Source organism: Phyllopteryx taeniolatus, chromosome 15, assembly GCF_024500385.1.
Source record: "Phyllopteryx taeniolatus isolate TA_2022b chromosome 15, UOR_Ptae_1.2, whole genome shotgun sequence".
Lineage (NCBI taxonomy): Eukaryota > Metazoa > Chordata > Actinopteri > Syngnathiformes > Syngnathidae > Phyllopteryx > Phyllopteryx taeniolatus.
The window spans coordinates 22,330,107-22,351,815 of NC_084516.1; the positions used below are offsets into that span (position 1 = coordinate 22,330,107).

Consider the following 21,709-nt stretch of genomic DNA (forward strand, 5'->3'; position numbering starts at 1 on the left):
ACCATTTCCTGACCGATTAGATCAAATACTTCATCTTTTGTTGAATTTACTTGGATTGTGGCGTTTTGAGCTCTTTGTCAAACAGGTTCTGTTTAATGAAGTGATTTCTTGATTGAACATGGAGGTCATCAGGTTTGGGCGTGGTCAATGAAAATGTACCAAAAAGGCAGTTTAGCCACGGTTAATTTAATATTTAACAAGGAAATGGGGTTATATTTGTCTGATGACCTTAAACATTGAAGTGGGGTAACTGTGCAAAAAATAAATTAAATAAAAAAAAAAAAAAATAATGCTAAGCGCGGAGTGTGCTCCGGCATCATTGGTCGTCCGAACGACCTCGTGCCGGTGCGTCCGGCCAATAGGAAGTGGTTGAGGAATCCCGCGGCTACGGGACGGAAACGTCGACAAGCGTCCCGCTGCTTATCCGCTCGGTTTGCTTCTCTTCGGAAGAATGACCCAAAAAATGAGTGTGTACTGCGGCCCGAACACGGACGACACGACGACCGTGGACTGCATTCCATGTCGTGAGTATGACCTCTATTCGCATCGCACCGTATGGCGATTCGAGTGCTTCCGCGAGGGCGTCCACCAGGTGTCAGTCGTTCCCCGGCGAAAGTGGGCCACAGTGGCGCAGCAACGCGAGGCAAGTCAATGGACAGGGGAGAGGAACGAAGAAAAACAACAACAACAACAACGCTACCAAGCCAAACGAGCTTCTCTGGTCAATTTATTTTTCAGTAATAAACTCGGCAACATTTAGAGAAATTCGCACTAGGCAACAGCAAGTAAGATGCAAGTGAGCTGATCTTAACAGTTTCTGAATTGGAGAGCTGCAGAAAGTGACGAATGCAACACATAACACATTTTGTTTTGACACATTTTAAGTACAGACACATCACTCTTTGAAATATAGTTCTTTGGTAAATCAGAGATTTGTAAGAAGCTACTGAAGACATTAAAAGTACTCCAAAGCCCCGAACATTTCCCTGCATCACTACACACACACACACACACATACATACAATGACACAGGGAAAAAGTATTGAACACGCCAACTGGTATTTATTTAATATTTTGTACAAAAGCCTTTGTTTGCAATGACAGGTTCAACTAGTCGCATGCATTGCTCTGGTGTGATTTTGGCCCATTCCTCCACACAAGCAGTCTTCAAATCTTGAAGGTTCCGTGCATCCACTTTTTTTTGTGACACCCATTGATGGTGTCTGCTTATAAGAAAAAGAAAGCATAAGGTTAATACATACACTATCAATCCAGTATCATTCAGGAGCAACTTGGGGTCGAGCACAATTTCAAGGGTATACTGTATTATACAAATATAATGATAAATAATCATCCAAACAGTTACAGTTGGCTGAGGATGGCAGATGGAGGAAGTGAAGATGCTGAGTAGCTCGTCTGAAGTTAACCTGACAGATGGTGCGGGACCGGGAGGTCAGGAATTGGGGAACGTGAGCATGTACAGTGGACATCGAAAGTATACACACCCCTGTTCAAATGCCAGGTTTTTAAGATATGAAAAAAAAAAAAAAAAAAATGTGTGTGTCGACTTTTTATAGCCACCGGTATATGCAATATATATATATATATATATATATATATATATATGTTGAAAAATGGCCAACCTTATTCTCATCAAACACTTCACCTTTCTTGAAAAAAAAAAAAAAAAAAAAAAAAAAAAACCGTTTCCGATACGTTACTACTGACACCATGAGACCTGTGGTGTGCAGACCACATTTGAAGAAAATGGATTTCAACTGGTATAGAAGCAACTTGAGGAAGTCACACCGCTCAGATCATTGCGGGGTGGGGATTGACGCCGATGCATCATTTGAAATGTCACAGTGTTGAGCAATCTGTGCCAGTTTACGTGCCAGAGACACTAATAAACCATCAGGAACATTTATGAGGAGGTAAATGGTAAATGTGCCGTATTCTCACAGACAAATGCTTCTTTACTGGCTGAGCGAAAAAAGTCTTGGAAGGTCATACTTGGCTAATTATTACAACTGCTATGATCTCAACCTTGACCCCTATTGCAATTCAAACCCATTTATGAGAAGCAACTGTAGTCTTCAAAGAAGTGAGAACTGAAGATTGCGAAACCACATCAAGCCAGCTGACGCTTCCTGAATGCTAATTTTGGTCACTGCACATGACTGACTGGCTATATTATAATGTGTAATCGATGTAAAAGATCTGTCATTTTGTTCAGTTTATTTGGCAGAAAGTAAAGCCGCAATAGTCTACTTTTACTCAAGTAGTTAACGGTGGCATCTTAGCATTCTTTTGACGAAACAAAACCGTAGCACAAAAACAAATGGGGAAAAATAATAAAAATGTCCGAGTTCATTAAGAGCAGGTCTTATTGAACGAATACTAATACTGTATATAAATACTGTTTGCTCCTCCCTCTCTCTGTGTCCTAATAGGAGTTGTACTGTTAATGGGCATCCATCCTTGGGTTCAATATTAACACACGCACATGGCATAACCGCTCGCTTCTCTAATTGCAATTGTAACGGAGGTCAGTGGTCCCGTCTCTGGCATTTATACCCTTTTAGCAGTCATTCATCATTGACCGCAAAGGATTTTCATTTGCGTTTGCCGATTATTTTGGAACATCATCCCAACGATCGCGATAGCTCACGCCATTGCGCTCACGTGCCGGAGTCGGAGTCATGACGAAGGTCAATCGGGCGGCGGAAAGAAATGGTGCACGATTCAAATTTCAAACACAAAGTTGGCGTCTATATTTGTGCCCCGAAATTGTCCTTTGAAACATTGAGCTCGCGAAGATGACTTCGCTCCTCTCAAAAGCAAATTGCACCCGCTTCAACAACGTACTGCCACAAAAAAAAACAAACAACAACAAATATTTGAATCACTTGCTTTCATCATTCGTATTTCTTTTTTCAGTTGTTCTATTGCTCTTTTCTTATCAGAAAAGGGGGAAGTAAAAGCATCCATTTGTCCAGGAAGTCTGAAATAAGGAAGCTTCAGAGCGCCACCTTTTTTTTTTTTTTTTTTTTTTTTTTTTTTAAACCGTGTTCATGTTTCAATGGCGACTATCTGGTTTGTCAGTCGCCAGCTGAATCGGACCCGCTGCCATGTCGCTTACAGTGTTGGATTCTGATTAAATTCCTCACTACGGGAAAAATACAGTAAGTATAAAATCTAAGTTTCATTTCTCTGTGATTCATGTTAAATATGTATGGGGAAATTCAGAGGAATGTTGGGTGGGAGATATAGTTACTCTTCCTTTTTGACCCCTTTGTCCCTGTAAATAGTGTTTTTGAATGTTCAGCCTTACTGGAAACTTGGTGGTCTTGTTCCTGATTAGTAGTTGTTGCCAATTGTGAGAGGTAACTTTGTGACCACAAAGTATATCTTTTGTTAGCTGCCTATTTTCAATGCCTGCGAGCAAGCTGTTGTGAAAGTGACGTGATGCCACCCCACACAAAGTTTCTCTGCCCGCGACTTGTCATCTTGGTTCTTGAGTGGCGCAACGCAGCTTTTTCTACACCCAGTTCGCATCTGTGTGGGGGGGGGGATCAGCGGTGTCGCTTGTTAGAAACGCACGAAGAGGGCACGGCCGCAGCTTCTCGCTCCCTGCCGTCGCCAGTTGCACCCAGGGCCTTGTAATGCCTGTGGTGCATTTGGTTGAGACGCCCAATTTAGTTGGCAGGTATTGGAATAATGAAGCAGCCGGTCTGGCAACTTCTTCTATCTCCATATGCTTGTGTAAGAGGTCTTCCATACTTTTTGAGGTGCCCTTCCTTACATTCGAAATCAACCAAACCCATCTGGCGTATTTACTTCTGATCGGTATGCAAAAGGGAATATTCCGCTCCTGTGAAACAGAATGAAATTCCATTCGGATTTTGCCTGTTTAGTCCGACTTGAGTTGTTTATATGGAGCATTTTCGTTCGGTTTGGGCTTCTAAACCTTAATCGGCTTAATCTGCATAGAAGGCTCCATGTAAACCCCCCCCCATATGTCCCCAGGATGTGCTGAATAGAAATGCGCGCACACACACGAGCCGAGATTGAGGCAGTTCATTTTAAAATGTAGGTTCTACAAAGTGCAATGTGTGAACTTTTTGTGAGTTGTCGAAGCACTAGCACACCGTAATTAGCATGACTAACTTGAAAATGTCCTTTTCAAATCTGCAGTAGAAGGTGTTCAAGTGGTCTGCTGTTCCTCTTTTGTTCTCCGCTTGGGGGGGGGGGTCTCGCTTGTAGTTGGTTAGCGATTTTAATCTTCGCCAGACTGACTGGCTGAGGCATTGGCAGTAAACTGTTCTTCCAGCTTTTCTGCATCGTTTCTCTTTACGATGTTAATTTCTTCGGTCGGCCGATTTGTAGCGCGACGGTACAGGGCTCAGTCCCTCTTTAGCCTGGTGAAATTGCTCAAGTTTGGCAGCGAACCACGGCTCGCTGTTATTGAACAGGCGACGTGTCTTTGGTTGGTACGCACACATCTTCACAGGAACTGCTATCGGACGTAACGGTCTCCGTATATTCATCCAGCGTTTTGAGTATTTGCTTGCCTGATTGGGGTTTTTTTAGATGAGGGGAATGTTGTCAATCATTGCCAACTGTGGGCCTGCGAAGCCCTTTGAGACTCTTTTGTGATTAAGGGCTCCACGAAATAAACTTGACTTGTTTTCTTCATTTGCAGTAAAGTTGACTGACCAACTGTGAAATGAACTGATGTCAGTATTGTATTATTATTTTTTTTTTAGGTTAATTGTGGTAGTGCACCTTCCGAAGTCGGCTGCCGTCCGTGGGCTAAGATGGCTGACAGAGTGAATAGTCTGCCATTCTTCTATGGCAACATTAGGAGAGAGGAGGCAGAAGAGCATCTGCAGCAGCTGGGCGCAGGTAGCGGCTTGTATTTGCTACGGCAAAGTCGGAACCATTTTGGAGGTTTTGCCCTCTCTGTATTACATTCCGGCTGCTGCTACCACTACACCATTGAAAGAGAATCCAACGAAAGCTACGCTATTGCCGGCGGTAAAAGCCACAGCAGCCCTATAGATTTGATCGAGTACCACTCGCAGGAGATGGACGGCCTTGTGTGTCGGCTGAAAAAGCCTTGCAACAGGCCCAAGGACATGCAACCCAAGGTGGGACCGTTTGAGGACTTCAAGGAAAAACTGATCCAGGAATATGTGAAACAAACCTGGAACTTGCAGGTTAGTCTCCAGTCTACCATGTAGACCCAACAAGACAAAATCTCTTTCTTGATGAGAAAATGGTTGTACAACAGAGAGGCTCTAAATCATAACTACTCTGAGCAGGGAACAGCTCTGGAACAAGCCATTATAAGCCAAAGGCCGCAGTTGGAGAAGCTGATTGCAACCACTGCTCATGAACTAATGCCTTGGTTCCATGGGAAGATAAGTCGGGAGGACTCGGAATCTAGGCTTCAAAATGGCACACGTACAAATGGGAAATTTCTGTGAGTATTTCGCCGATGTCTGTCTTGAGTGTTTGCCAGACAATCAAAGCCATAACAACCTACCATGCATGTTTTTTTTGGGATGGAGGAGGAAACCGGAGTACCCAGGCAGGCACGAGGAGAACACGCCTCCACAAAGGCGAGGCCATAGCTTGGTCACCGTTTTGAAATCAGATGCCAGACATTTGAATATCACTGTTATTTTCCAGTCGTTTCTGTAAATGCATGAAAGAAGCATTTGCGGTTGATGGACTTCGTGAAATTAGCATCGGAAACGACAGAAAATATAGGAGACATATGCCGATAGGAGTGCGAAACGGTGCTTCCACGCCAGCAGTGGAAAGAAAGATAAACGGTATCAATCGGATTACTGTAGGGATTAGAAACAATACTGAAGCCTTGGAGAAACTAGGGATTGCGAGCAGTCACGCGCATGAATGCGCACTTACTGCACGAGCACTTGAATGGAGCGAGCGTAAAAGTGATAGCCCCTAATTTTGCTCATACTCGGCATTACGGGAATAAGTCGCCAAGTCGAAATAAAAAGCTTCCCACTAATACGGACGTCAGTGCTCTTCGATTAAGGAATGCGAGCGGCAAGGTTCATTTGAATCTTGAGATATGTTAAAAAAAAAAATGTAGTTCTGTCACACAGATCTGGACTTGCTTTGCGATTACGTTGGGGTGGCTTTGGCTCAGTAGGCAGAACGGGTTCGAATCCTTGCTACGACTGTCCGCATGTCGAAGTGTCCTTGGGCAAGACGCTGAACCCTAATTTGTGGAGGAAGCGGGAAAGCGGGATTCGGCAAGTCAAGAAGACGAAGCTGAGTTTCCGCGGAAACAAGGCGAGGCGGCCCGAGTTGGAAGACCAACGGATTAATGAGCTCCGACCGCTGGACATCGGTGTAGACAGGGCGTTCAAAGTGAAGTTGCGAGCGGCGTGGGAGCGATGGACGACAGATGGCGAACACAGCTTTACCAAGACGAGGAGTTGCGCCACAATTTGCGAATGGATTGCGGATGCTCGGGCTAACGTGTCTGCTTGCACTGTTGTTCGAGCTTTCGTAAAAGCCGCCGTCAGTTCTGAGGAGCCGCACGGCAACGGGACTGACTCGAACCGGCCGTGTTTGACGGAGAACTTGCCCGGCTGTTTATTTCGAAAACAGAACATGAGGACTTTGCTGGATTTGTGGATGGGGATCGATCCAAAAAATAACCCGAGTACATTGTTAAATACTTTAGTAAAGTACAACCGAACTCAGTTTTGCTGCCGCTGCCTTTTTAAAAAACATTGTTTTAGCGTGCATGCATGCTAGCATATTTTCAGCGGAGCGGAGTACATTGCTTCTTTTTTTTTTTCGCCAACACAATGTGAAGTATTTTTGCTGCTCATGCATCAGTTGAGAAAAGGTCGTGGTCGGCTGAAGAAACAGATCACACAAGCGCATACAGGCGGGCAAGCGGTTTCCGTTCAGCGCTTCCTGAAATAGCCTTAAAAGAGGAAGAATGACAGTACACGCAAAGATGCGAATGTCACCAACTACCCGAAAGGGTTTTACTTTGAAACATCTCTTAAATGTAGGATTTGATTGTAACACACGATGTGAGTGGCTCATTCTGGAACTGGAATTAAGAGAATCAGACACAGTTGCTGGCACAGGGGTCATCAAGAGGGAAACTCCAGTCCTGATCCATTTTCTTTCCAGGACATTGCTCGCTCATTAAGTGAATGCCTACAATGTAACACGCATCACTTTTTGTATGTTAGGAATTGCTTATGGTAGTAAAGGTATGCGGCTCTGCGAAGGGGAGGGGTCAGGAGGAAAGTTCAGGGTCATGTTCAAGGGAACGGTGACGAAAGAGAACAGGTTTCACTCTAACGTTCGTAGGCACAGCTGCTTCGAACTGTGTCCACAGCGTAATGTTCGGACCCAAAAAACCATGACGACAGGTTTATGGCTTTGTCATTCAGTCCAGAAAAATAGGATTGCAAATTCCTGCCCGGCAGAGTAAACCGCAGCTCTTTCCGACCGTTTGATTTCTTGTCCGATTTCCTTTTCTTGATTTTTCTTCTGTCTTTAGCATCCGGCAGAGGGATGCGAATGGATCCTATGCTCTTTGTTTACTACATGAAGGAGAAGTGATGCATTACCGCATCGACGAGGACAGGAGTGGCAAGCTCTCGATTCCAGACGGCAAGAAGTTTGACACTCTTTGGCAGGTTAAAAAAGTTCTTTCCGATTTTGCGTTACATTTTTGTCAACATGCGAGTATTTCCTTAATTCCCGAGTGGATGTCATCAATAGTTCATAGATTTCAATCAAAGATGTTGTATAAAATGGTGATCAGACTTTTGTCTTCACACCAGTTGGTGGAACATTACTCGTATAAACCAGATGGTCTGCTACAAGTTCTCACCGAACCCAGTCCACGACCTGAGGGAGATACAGGTACAAATATATACAAAGCGAATCTAAAAAGTACAGAAGGTACAAATTGTGTTTGTTTCAAAGAGAAACCATGAGGTCCTATTTATTTGTACCTTTCCTCTCAGATCTTTTAGGACAGTTGCTGCTACCGCAGGGTACATCAGGATTTGGTTCCCTTTTGGTAAGTTTTAGTTGGTGGCATTAATACATGCGCACATACTTTTGAGTACAGGACATATGTCCTAAACAACGAAAGCGATGTCAAGGAAAGTAGGAAAGGAAGTGAAATTTGTCGACGTACTTGCCAACACCGCAGTTCTGACAACATAGCGGAACTTCTACGGTTTGTGTGATTGTACTGATCCTGAACCACAGGTCAACCATTGTTCTGTCGCAACATTCTTAATTGTGATTCATGTGTAAACGGAAGTAACTGGTATAACTGCGCAGGCCAGTTTGCCAAATTGGCAAACGCACGGCGAGACTTGCCCTTGCATGAAAATCCAGATATGGCAGTTTTTGCGCTCCGCCTCAGATGGTCAGAGATGGGTAGGAACGCGTTACATTTACTCAAATACCATTTTGGATGAATTGAACTTGTTAGAGTAGTTTTAATGAAGCACACTTTTTACGTAGACTCCAGTACTCATGTGAAGAAGAAACCGTACTTTTACTCCCTTACAATAATCTACATGCGCACGCAAAGTCTTCTTTTGGGCTTCGCGGGGCAATCAAAGTGAGTCACGACAGCCGCGCGCGACCCATGCTTCCATTCCAGACGACGAAATACAACCGCTTCAACATGCAGCCTAGTTTTGTCATTGCCCAAACTTGGATATTTCAGCCCACTTCTAACTTGAGAAAACACCTTTCAGGAAGTGGCAGATGTTTTGGCTGCGCATATGGCAAACATTTAGCACTATTTTAGGGTCACAAGTAACTTGATAGAACCGGGTAAAAAGACCAGTTAGAACAGAACATCTGTTTGCTATGGTGAATTGGCCTTAATTTGTTATTTTACAAATATTGAATTCAACAAAGATTTCATTTATTATGTTTTAGATTAAGTGATATTGTTCAGCAATATCTGAATTTGCACATTCATATCGCATTTAGTCATTTGCATTTTGTTCACTGGATCACAAGCAGCTGGAGGATTCCCAGCGATGGCGTTATAGTGGAGTTCAAACGGTATATTGTAATGATTGCGCAACATATGATGAGACACAGGGACAGCCGTGTAAAATGCGAGTGTTCGTGACAATCCAAAAAAAAAAAATTATAATTCAAATCTTCATTGACTGTTCGTGTAACACATACTGATAAGCTTTGTTTTTCAGCAAAATGCAGCAGAGGGATTCCTTGCCAAAATCAAGACTGTTCCCATACCTGGCCGGCAAAAGGTGATCCAACATAACATAACTCCTGCCTTCCTCGAACGGCACTGCTACCATCTTTTTTGTCCTTGTACCTTGCTTTGCTTTTTTTTTACTGACACAGCTCAGATTTTTCCTTGAACTCATGATCCTTAGCCAAAAAGCAAAAAAAACTTGTTTATACAGTCGTTTCTCAACCTGTAGGTTGTGGTTTCGATCCTTGAGTACCTATAAATGTAGAAAAGTCAAATCATCTCTCATGACCTCAGAGCCGCGGGTCTCGACACGAAAACAAAGAATCCGGTAACCTCAACCCCTATGAAGGACAAGTGGCCAATAACCGGGTAGTGACCAAAGGTATGTCTGTGGAAATACTCGACTTACTGATACCGGTGCAACAGTGCAAATACTGACCTTTCAATTGTTTTCATTTTTTGGGTCAGAGTCCTTACCGATGGACACATCAGTATATGACCGGACATATGCAGACCCAGATGAACTGAGGAGTACCACAGTCAATCACGAACAGCTCTTCTTGGAAGACGAAGAACTGGGTTCAGGGAACTTCGGTACAGTCAGGAAGGGAATCTACAAGACGACAATGCAAGCAACATTTTTAATACACCGTTGCTTTTCTTCTTTTATCTCTGTTACACTTTAAAACCGCACTTGTCTGGGACAATTTGATTCTCAAGTTTGAATGTTCAATGAGTGGGAAATATACGAATATATATTGTGGTTATGAAGGCCTTGTTAGCCCTGACAAACCACCGCTGATTAATAATCCACCTTGTGCATTAGGGCAACGCAGCCGGTGGCCGTCAAAATCCTGAAGGACGACGACAGCAGCACATCAGTTCGGGAGGAAATGCTGCGAGAGGCAAATGTCATGCAGCAGTTGGACAATCCTTACATTGTGAGGATGATCGGTATCTGTGAGGCACAGAGCCTCATGCTAGTGATGGAGCTGGCTGAGCTGGGGCCACTTCACAAGTTCCTGCAAAAAAACAAGTATGCGCCTTCTCCTGTCTTCTTATTTGGTTCATTTAGCAGGAAAGTACTACACATTGGTATCAAATGAAGGGGAACGGTGTTTGTTTAGATTTAAGAATATAAGGAGATGCAATCTAAGGCGGAAGTATAGGTGACAAAGGCCAACAACGGGTAGAAGCATATGATGACATTTATGCCAGGTTGGACACTAAAGAAGGAGAAAAGGAACTCTACAGGTTGGCCAGACAGAGGGATAGAGATGGGAAGGATGTGCAGCAGGTTAGGGTGATTAAGGATAGAGATGGAAATGTGTTGACTGGTACCAGTAGTGCACTGGATAGATGGAAAGAATAGTTTGGAGTAGTTGAAGAATGAGGAAAATGAGAGAGAAGAGGCAAGTGTGGTGGACCAGGAAGTGGCAATGATGAGTAAGGGGGAAGTTAGAAAGGCACTTAAGAGGATGAAACATGGAAAGGCAGTTGGTCCTGATGACATTCCTGTGGAGGTATGGAAGCATCTAGGAGAGGTGCCTGTGGAGGTTTTGACCAGCTTGTTCAACAGAATTCTAGCAGGTGAGAAGATGCCTGAAGGATGGAGGAAAGGTGTGCTGGTGCCCATTTTTAAGAACAAGGGTGATGTGCAGAGCTGTGGCAACGATGGAGGAATAAAGTTGATGAGCCACACAATGACGTTATGGGAAAAAGTAGTGGAGGCTCGACTCAGGACAGAAGTGAGGATTTGTGAGCAACAGTATGGTTTCATGCCCAGGAAGAATACCACAAGATGTATTATGCATTACGCATAATGACTATTGTGCATTGTGACTGTACTCTGTTTATTAGTGCAGTAAATGAACACGAAATAATGCATATAGTTAAAACACTAACAAATAAAAAGTCCACTGATTGCTCCAACAGTGACGTGGCATTAGTTAAAAGTATTATTAAACACATAGTACAACCCAACACACACACTTGTAACCAGTCCTTTCTAACTGGTATTTTTCATCGAAAATAAAAATAGCTAAAGTCATACCAATCTAAAAAAAAAATTAGGGAAAAACATAGATTCACCAAGTACAGATCAATATCACTACTTCCACAGTTCTCAAAAATCTTGGAAAATGTTTGACAAATTCAACTCATGGAGTTGGTCGAGGGGATATCCACAAATATTGATAATAGAGAATACCCTATTGGTGTTTTTATAGACTTAAAAAAAGCATTCGACACTGTTGTTCATTGTATACTAATGAAAACATTTGAATGATATGGCATTTGATGTCTGGTCCAAATCTGTACTGGGCCCCAAGTTATTTCTACTATCAATATCTGCAATGTTTCCAAATTCTTCAAATGTGTCTTATTTTCTTATGTCACACACTCTCACACTCAAAAAAAAACTAGAATAACCTCTGACTTCTGTGGAAAAAGAATTAAATGTAGTGAAAAACTGGTTCAACATCAACAAATTGTCATTAAATTTAACGAAAACAAAAGTTTTACCATACCATTTTTGGCATATAATAAACAGGCAACAATCATGATTAACTCCACTAAGATAGAAAGAGTGTATGAAAATACATTCCTAGGAGTAATTATTGATGATAAAAAATAATGTATGAGAGATAAATACACTAAAATGGATTAACTATGAGGATGATGAAGAATATAGTGGGTTGTGTGTATTTCAGCTGTTAAAATGTGTACTTTTTCATCACACTGTGCATACAGTGTAAATATACACGTACACACACATCATATGTACAGGTGTTGCCTTTTAGATTGATTGCTTAAACATTAGATCGCGCTTGTTTTTGGCTTTGGGTTTCACCTGTGAAAACTGCATTTGCTGTTAAGCAAACATGAAGACCAGAGAGCTGTGTATGGGAGAAAAGCAAACAGTTTTGAAGCTGAGAGAAGAGGGAAGATTGATCAGAGCTATTGCACAAACATCGGGCAAAGCCAATACAACAATTTGGAATGTCCTGAAAAGGAAAAAAAACTACTGCTGTACTGAGCAACAGACATCGAACAGGTCGGCCAAAGCTATCAACAGCAGTTGATGACAGAAACATTGTGAGAGCTGTGACGAAACACCCGAAGACAACAGTCCGGGACATCACTGCCAACCTCCACAGGTCAGGGATCGAGGTATCCCAAGCCACTGTTCAAAGAAGACTTCAAGAGAAGCTATATATACAGAGCATAGCACAAGATGCAAACCACTCATCAGCAAAAAGAATCGGAAGGCCACATTGGATTTTGCAAAGAAGGACAGAGACGAGCCAAAAATGTTTTGGAACAAAGTTTTATGGACTGATGAGACCAAGATTAACCTCGCCCAAAGAGATGGAAAGGCCAAAGTATGGAGAAAGAAAATGCAGCGTATATTGGGTTTAAATAAAACATCATTTATTTAAGAAATACATTTGTCGAAGGTGAACGCCTGCGTTCACTTCCGGGTTAGTTCAATTTATGTTTTAACGTCACAATCAAACTGTCTGTCTCGTAATGGGCACCACGTCTATTTTTTTTTTTAACACAGTATGTGTAACATTTAGGAAAAGCGACAAAAAACCTTATCAGTCTCATAATCTGAAGGTTGCTACATTTTATGAGATATGAGTTCTCGATTACAGAGGTTTCATTAGTGAACTCAAAACACACAAAACAAAGTAGTAGAATTTTATAGAATACTTAATGAAATCTACGAGGGATCTATAGGGAGACACACACAGGGGGCTAACTACAAAAGGAAAATAACACTAATGGTAAACGGAAAGGAAAGCTAGGACATTGTGTGTTGCTGGACTAAAAATGTGTGTGAATAGGTTTCAGCATGTTGAGCTAGTACAAAGTTGGAACTTGTGGGAAGCTGACATTTCCCCCTAAATTATAAGGCACGAATTTGGCACATTCTGGCAACGATTGTTGTGCTACTTACGACCGTAGATCAGAAGGTCTTTCTCCTCGCATCTCAGAAGGAAAACGGAGCAGGTTTGGTTGAAGAAGAAGATGCACAAAAAACAAGACACAAAGAGGTGCCAAAAGAAAGTTGTTGTCCCGTCGGTGTGCGCTCGTAACTTTCCTGCCGATTGAACTTGCGGAGGGCGCCGTTCTTGCTCTCAACTGCGTGCATGACCGGTAATCAATTTTGGTAGTTGCTTACTGAGGCTCCGCCAACAAATTACGGCTGGGAAAATGGATCGAAGCCGCTTGGCTGGCTTCTTTCCTCGGGCAGCGCCGGCGTCTTGGTTCAGCGGTCGCTCGCGCATGTGGTGGCAAAAAAAGACAAGGGAAAAGGAAGGGGGAGGAGTTTGGCCGAAGCCACCCTGTAGCTGGAGAGATTTTATTCAGCAGAGAAGCCGGACACAGAGAGAGAAGAAGAGGCGGGAGTCAAAGGTTAAATACCTTGGAGGCGTGTCCAAGAGACGGGGGAAACCGGAGAAGACCACGCCCATCGACTTGTACCCTGGTCTACAATCTAGCCATAAAAATGGTGTAAAAATCATATTCATATAAAATACTCCCAACTTTATACTCCAACTCGTAGATCAAGCATACAGAATGATTGTTAAAACTTTAATCTTGGCAAATCAACTGCTGATGGTTCAATACCACACCCCAGACTGTTTGGCTTCAAATCAAGACGAATAGCTCTCAAAGTCTTGCAGCTGGACATGCAAGGCTGACACAATGACACAGACGCCAAGGCAAAAATTTTGAATATTTCTGCAGAGTTCGTGAAATATAAAAACAGACATTTATCTTCAGTCAAGGAAACGTCGAATGAAAGTCCACACATTGCAGAAAGTCCCAAACGCCAGCAGGTGTCGTCTGCGCTCCAGCATTTTGTCTGGCAATTTACAGAAAAATGCATCTAAACTAATCGGGAGAAGCTTCATCATGCAACAAGACAACGAGCCAAAAAGACACCGCCAACACAACAAAGGACTTCATCGGGGGGAAAAAGTGGAAAGTCATCGACTGGCCAAGTCGAGCACCAGACCTTAACCCAATAGAGCATGCATTTTACCTACTGAAGAGGAGACTCAAGGGAGAAACCCCCAGAAATAAAGAAGAACTGAAAGAGGCTGCAGTAAAGGCCTGGAAAAGCATTTCAAATGAAGAATGCAACAGTCTGATGAAGTCAATGGGTCGCAGGCTTGATGCAGTTATTGCAAATAAGGGTTATGTCACCAAATATTAAATGTTATTCACTTTAAGTTCATTTAACAATGTCTGTTCCAATGCTGTTGCTCACTTGAAAAGTGCGTGGCTTCAAAGAAAAGGTGCTCTGTCCTCAGTTGTTGAACACATCTCGATTTAAATACCATGAAATAAAAGCTTTTGTCTCATATTCATATCTTGATCTGAAACACAAATTTCTTCAGTCTACAACAAAAACAAAGGAATTGACCTTTACGTTCCAATACCTTTGGAGGGGACTGTATATACTGTTTTATTACTGTATAAATAACGGGTCCATCTGAGTGTAGTGGAGATTTTAGGTTGAAATACACACAACCCACTAGAGACAAAAGGACACAGAGCTGGAGGATGTGGAAATGAAGATAAGACGGTAGAGAAGATATTGGGGCTCTGTTTAGGAGTGACCAGGCTGGGAAGGATTAGAAATGAGCTCATCAGAGGGACAGCCAAGGTTAGATGTTTTGCAAACAAAGTTAGAGAGAGCAGACTTTGATGGTTTGGACGCGTCCAGAGGAGAGATCGTGAGTTGATGGTGAGGATGGAGCCGCCAGGCAAGAGAGCTCGAGGAAAACCGAAGAGAAGGTTGGTAGATGTAGTGAGGGAAGACATGAGAGTCGTTGGTGTTAGAGAGGGGGATGCAGGAGATGGAAAAGGGTGATGCGCTGTGGCGACCTCTAACGGGACAAGCCCAAAGGAAATAAAGAGTTTCTTTACATTTGTTCCACTGAGAAGAAATGGTCCTATTTCAACTTTTAGACCAACGTACCAAAGACATAAGGAAAATATCGGTCATCTCTCAAAGCGACAGAAAGATTCGGAATTTGACAATACAAGTCACCAAAATGATGTCTCTTTAATCACAAGCCTTTTATTAAAGATTGTTTTTACACAGGAAAACATCCACTGCCAACATCACTGAACTGGTGCACCAGGTGTCCATGGGGATGAAGTACCTTGAGGAGAACAACTTTGTCCATAGGGACCTTGCTGCTCGTAATGTGCTACTTGTCACACAGCACTACGCCAAAATCAGTGACTTTGGCCTGTCCAAAGTAGTTGCTGAGGACCAGAACTACTACAAGGTAACTGCTGACTCTGAGTGGAAATGAAAAAGAATAGCCTTGCTTAGGTTAGCTTGACTGGATACCCATACTCATTAAAGTAGTAGTTTTGTTTTTTTTAAATTGAAAGTCAAGTAGTTCAAGTACAGCGAATAGCTTGAAATGGTACATACTAAGATAAGTGGTGAACTTGTAGAGTTTGAAAAAACTAAACTAAATTAAAACTAAATTGGCGTGTTCTAAAACATTTGACCAGCTACAGGTCAAAAGTTTTAGAAAACTGCATTTTTTTCCCCAGTTTTTTTTTTTTTTAAACATTTTGTTTCGTTGAAAGTAGTTCAAGTCCAATGACCAAGGTTGCTACTTTAAGGAGTCAAAGGTTTAGAATACATTTTTGTTTGTAGATGGAGTCCATGATTTTTTTTTTTGTAAGTTGAATAATTTATTTATTTGTAAAATGAGAAATTGAACTGCATAAATTTCAATTGTAGTTTTCTAAAACCTTTGACATACAAACTGCAATTCCAATGAAGTTGGGACGTGTAAAACTTAAATAAAAACAAAATAAAATGATCTGCAAAGCCTTTTCAACCTATATTCAATTGAACACACGCCAAAGACAAGATATTTCATGTTCAAACTGCTGAACGTTGTTTTTTTGCAAATATTCTGTCATTTTTAATTTGATGCCTGCAACCCCCCACACACACACACAAAAAATGGGACAGGGGCAACGGAAGACTGGCAAAGCTGGAGAAAAAAATAAAAGACTTTTCTGGAACAATCCACAGGCGAACAAGTTAATTAGAAACTGGTGAGTGTCATGATTGGCTATAAAAGGAGCACCCCTGAAAGGCTTAAGTATGAGTGGCTGTTAGGGATTAGCTCTCACACTTGCTATTCAAATGCTTTCACACACACACAAACTACTGAAAGGCTCTCATAAAGACTACTCAAACACTCATACGCACAAGTCTTGCTCTCATTGACACTACTCACTCAACACTACTCAAACAGTCTCATTCACACGAGTCTTGCTCTCATTAACACTACTCAAACACTCTCATACGTACGAGTCTTGCTCTCATTAACACAACTCAAACACTCATACGCACGAGTCTTGCTCTCATTAACACTACTCAAATGTGTTCACGCGAGCACGTCAATGACATTCTCGCACACATCACTGGCATTCACAAGTTCATGCCAATCATGCTCACACGTGAATAGTGTAAATCTTTTATTCGGTAGCTCAATTCAAAAAGTGAAATTATAGAAATGAACTGCACACACTCAGAGTGAAGTATTTCATATTTAAAATATGTATTATTTTGATGATTATAGCACATAGCAAATAAAACAAAATTCCCCATATTGAGAAACTAAAATATAACGTTAAACAAAATAGTGAATTAATTCAAGAATAAAGTGATTTTTAATGTAAACTAGATTAAGATAACTACAGATCTAGACAAATATAGATCTACATAGAGATAAATTTATACAACTACAGAGCTAGACAAATATAGATCTACACAGATAGATTAAGACAACTACAGATCTAGTCAAATATAGATCTACACAGATAGATAGATAAAGACAACTGTCAATAAATTAGAATATAGTTTCTCAATATGGGGATTTTTTTGCTCTAATCATCAAAATAATACACATTTTAAATATGAAATACTTCACGGCGGCACGGTGAATGACTGGTTAGCACATCTGCCTCACAGTTCTGAGGACTGGGGTTCAAATTCCGTCCCCGCCTGTGTGGAGTTTGCATGTTCTCCCCGTGCCTGTGTGGGTTTCCTCCCACATCCCAAAAACATGTATGGTAGGTTGATTGAGGACTCTAAATTGCCCTTAGTTGTGAATGTTTGCGAAAATGGTTGTTTGTTTATGTGTCCCCTGCGATTGGCTGGTGACCCTTTCAGGGTGTAGCCCGCCTCTTGCCCGAAGTTAGCCGGGATAGTCTCCAGCACGCCCGCGACCCTTGTGAGGATAAAGCAGTACAGACGATAGATGGATGGATGAAATACTTCACTCTGAGTGTGTGCAGTTCATCGCAATTTCACTTTTTGAATTGAACTACCTAATAAAACACTAGTCACGTGTGAGCATGATTGACATGAACTCGTGAATATGAGTGTTTGAGTAGTGTTAATGAGAGCAAGACTCTTGTGTATGAGAGTGTTTGAGTAGTGTTAATGAGAGCAAGACTCGTCCGCATGAGAGTTTTTGAGTAGTGTTAATGAGAGCAAGACTCGTGCGGATGAGAGTGTTTGAGTAGTATTAATGAGAGAAAAACTCATGCATATGAGAGTGTTTGAGTAGTGGTAATGAGAGCGTTTGAGTAGTGTTAATGAAAGAAAGACTCGTGCGTATGAGTGTTTGAGTAGTGTTAATGAGAGCAATACTTGTGTGTATGAGAGTGTTTGAGTAGTGCTAATAAGGGCAAGACTCACCATGAGAGTGTTTGAGTAGTGTTAATGAGAACGTTTGAGGAGTTAATGAGAGCAAGACTCATGCATATGAGAGTATTGGAGTAGTGTTAACGAGAGCAAGACTCGTGCGTATGAGTGTGTTTGAGTAGTATTAATGAGAGAAAAACTCATGCATATGAGTGTTTGAGTAGTGTTAATGAAAGCAAGACTCATGCGTATGAGTGTTTGAGTAGTGGTAATGAGAGCAAGACTCGTGTGTATGAGTGTTTGAGTAGTGTTAAAATGAGTGAATACAAAAAAAAAAAAAACTAATTAATGATCAATTGATATATATATATATATAAAACTAATTATCAATTTGAACATTGTCTTTGTAGTGTATTGAATACAGGTTGAAAAGGTTTTGAAAATTATTGTACTCGGGTTTTTAATTTTCATTTGATACAATGTCTCAACCGTAACCATAAGACTGGTTGCCCGTGGAGGCCGAATGGACTCAACTGTTTCTGATGAAGATGATGTGACTGTTTCTTCAGGCAAAGGGACACGGGAAGTGGCCGCTGAAATGGTACGCTCCCGAGTGCATCAATTACTTCAAATTCTCAACCAAAAGTGACGTGTGGAGCTTCGGGGTGCTCATGTGGGAAGCGTACTCATATGGAGAGAAGCCATACAGGGTATGAACTATAGTACAGTGTATATCATAAATGGTACAGCATAAAAGGAGCTGGAAGTATTTATATTCTGGCAGCGGGTTGGGGGAACATTTCTTCCCCGTTCACGGCAGGCCCGAGATGAATTCTATTTAAATATTCCTTTACACACAGATACTGCATGTTGCAAAGCATTCTGCCGCAGTAGTTGGAAAAACTCCCAGAAACCTCACAAATGCCATAACATTTGTGATTACTATTTAACAAATATATCTAATATTAGCATTACCCCACAACTTGATCGTACCATATGTAATCCAAATGTCATATTTTTCCACAGGGAATGCGAGGAAATAATGTTTTGCAATTGATTGAGAGTGGAATGCGGATGGATGCCCCACCGAACTGTCCAGAAGAGATGTATAGCCTCATGAAGACCTGCTGGACATATGAGTGAGTGACAAAATAGTGGTGTGTCAGGTAATGTGGATTGTTGGTGTATGACGACAACTGGATACACAATCTAACAGTAGTCAAACCATTGCATCCATTTCTTCGAACAATTTGTATGCATCGTGTGCGACTGAGAAACACATGGTCTTGACAGAAGGGCCTTGTTTCCATGTTTTACAGGGTGGAGAAAAGACCCGCATTCGCTGTTATTGAGCCAAGACTACGGCGGTATTATTACGACATTGCACAATGAATGGCCACACAGATGTGCAAATATAGAAAATCTACTGTATGAATCATTGACATTAACCGGAGATCAATGTCATACTAAATTATTGTACATTGAAATTGTAAGAAGTACATTTTCTGCTTCAGCAATAAATAAATCATTACACTTTTTAAAAATTTTTTTATTTAAAAACATGACATTTTAAGTGTCAAATTAGAAAGTTCATCATTCACCCATCACCCCCATACAAAGGTGCCATTGTCCATTATGCACCACCCCATCAATTTTGTAGCATTTGGCTAGAAAACATTTACACAAGTCCACCCACACATCCTCTCGTTTGACTGAGATATGCTTTGCACTGTTCAACACCCAAATTAAAAATAGGGTTCCAAGCTTATTAAAATATTGCTGTAGAACAATATCTTTCTAGGCGCAGCCAAGGCGTAGAGGGGGTCCGGTTTGGTGGCCTCAGTGTTGCATCTCTGCTTTTTGCAGATGATGTGGTTCTGTTGGCTTCATCAAGCCGTGATCTCCAACTCTCGGTGGAGCGTCTGCAGTGATGCGGACTTTGTATCGATCCGCTGTGGTAAAGAAGGAGCTAAGCCGAAAGGCGAAGCTCTCGATTTACCGGTCGATGTACGTTCCTACCCTTACCTATGGTCACGAGCTGTGGGTCGTGACCTAAAGAACGAGATCCCGGATACGAGCGGCCGAAATGAGTTTCTTAGAGATCGGGTGAGAAGCTCGGCCTGAACATCAATAATTTTAAAAAAAATTACAAAAAAATGTGAATGTGCCAATTCTTATGTTGCTGTCCACGTGCATGCACAGTCAAAACTTCAAAAAAAAAAAAAAAAAAAAAAAAACATCTACAATTTACAAATGAAAGCTGTTGTTTTGTTCGTCTAAATGTAAACAAGTAGCGCGCTGCTGCCTTCATGGTTACGCCACCTAGGCACAACAATGAGCGGGGCTGGCTGATCTAGTGTTAATACCAATGCCCGGGAAGCCCAATAGAAGACGACGTGTTAGGTCATGTGACTTTCTTGTCGTTTAATTGCTGAACGAGACTTAAACGTCACGAGCCCTTCAATTGGGTTGGCGGAAGCTGAAGTCGTAGTCTCGCACACAAAATAGTTGAGACGCAGTAATTGATAAATAAATGTAGCACGCAACATTGAGACCGTTGTAATGGAGTAAAAGTACCGTTACTTCTTAGTAGCAGGCCAATGCGCTCGCATATTAGTAATAATAATAATATAGAATATTCAGAAATGACGTGTGTGTGGACGGTGGATGTGTGCAAAACAGCCGATGACGTCATCGACGGCGACGCCCCCCCCCCCCCCCCCCCCCCCCCCCCAGGAAGAACTCATCGGATGTATACGAGTCACGTAAACGGCGAACTTTGGCAAAAGGCGACTGATTTGCACGTATGTAAATAAGATGCACACCGACGATAGTACCCGTCTGTGAAAATCGCAAACTGATGGAGTTGTAAAGCTGGCAGCCGGGATATGCGGGTTCCTGGCACATTTCCTTTGTGCCTACAGTAACACGCAATTTCATTACCTGTGGCAAAATTGTCATTTTCTGCCCATTTAATTGAAATGATAACTTACCTGCAAAATGCTGATGGTGAAAGGCGGCGCACAAAAACGTGGCGTCCGTTCTTTTTCACGGCAAAGGTCAGATGCACCAAGAGTGAAACGAGCGGTCCCTCGCGCCAACTGCATGGCTGGCGTACGCACGTTTCTGCAGCCTTTGGTGCTTTGGCGACACTTACAGAGGCGATGCTGGGAAACCGTTCTCAGAAATCTGCACATCAGACACACATGAACAATTAATTTGATTTCAACACATTTGAATCACGTGCAACCAGTTCATGTCCAAATTTGTTACGAGTTCTAAAGAGACATGGTATTAACCTTTGCGGGGTGATCAGTCACCCACGAACGGGGCGAGGCCTCCTGCGCCGGTTCCTCCGCCTGCTTTGACGGTGGGCAGCCGTCCTCCGCTTCACATCCACCTTAATGTCTGACCGCTTCTTTTTTTGCGTTCAGCGTGCGCGCGCCGTCTCATCCGCTCTCCTTTCGCTTGTTGACGACGACCGTGTGCCCAAAGAGGATTTCCTTGCGCACCTCTACTTCACATTCCGAACATTTATTTTGCTTCGTTACCTTGCTCCTTTTTTCCCCTGATCGGGATCTCGGGTGCGGGGTCCATCTCAATATGATTTGCGCATTTAAACGCGGGCGTGGACAGGGAGGAGCCGGCTAAAGAAGACCTAGCAACAAGCCTGATTCTTCAACTAGCTTGCTGCAGACTGGTTAGCCGCTAGCAATGATCAAGAGGTGAAGCGT

General features: G+C 42.2%; 1 protein-coding gene and 1 long non-coding RNA gene across 5 annotated transcripts; one reads left to right on the forward strand and one right to left on the reverse strand.

Moving 5' to 3' along the window:
- The first annotated feature begins 370 nt into the window (after positions 1-370).
- On the forward strand, positions 371-19,519 carry syk (spleen tyrosine kinase). Of its 4 annotated transcripts, none has more exons than XM_061747496.1 (15): positions 371-524; positions 2,967-3,185; positions 4,770-5,222; positions 5,328-5,488; positions 7,571-7,709; positions 7,857-7,938; positions 8,043-8,098; positions 9,258-9,320; positions 9,563-9,650; positions 9,737-9,896; positions 10,095-10,304; positions 15,393-15,582; positions 18,545-18,685; positions 19,002-19,114; positions 19,295-19,519. In XM_061747496.1, exons 3-15 carry the CDS (start codon positions 4,821-4,823, stop codon positions 19,365-19,367), a joined length of 1,878 nt encoding a protein of 625 aa, XP_061603480.1. In that variant the 5' UTR covers positions 371-524; positions 2,967-3,185; positions 4,770-4,820; the 3' UTR covers positions 19,368-19,519. The 4 variants fall into 4 exon arrangements, with proteins under 4 accessions (XP_061603480.1, XP_061603481.1, XP_061603482.1 ...); XM_061747497.1 differs by having other exon boundaries at positions 372-524; positions 3,106-3,185; XM_061747498.1 differs by lacking the exon at positions 2,967-3,185 and having other exon boundaries at positions 372-524.
- LOC133465081 (uncharacterized) lies at positions 1,041-9,845 on the reverse strand. The gene is made up of 2 exons (XR_009784540.1): positions 9,708-9,845; positions 1,041-1,223 (listed from the first exon to the last, which is right to left on the reverse strand). It is a non-coding gene; the product is annotated as an uncharacterized LOC133465081 (long non-coding RNA).
- Positions 19,520-21,709: the final 2,190 nt, after the last annotated feature.

Coding starts and splice junctions, on each gene's coding strand:
- syk (XM_061747496.1), top strand. CDS start 4,821: ATGGCTGACAGAGTGAATAGTCTGCCATTCTTCTATGGCAACATTAGG. Junction 5,489..7,570: donor CGTACAAATGGGAAATTTCT/GTGAGTATTTCG, acceptor TTCTGTCTTTAG/CATCCGGCAGAGGGATGCGA. Junction 7,939..8,042: donor ACGACCTGAGGGAGATACAG/GTACAAATATAT, acceptor CTTTCCTCTCAG/ATCTTTTAGGACAGTTGCTG.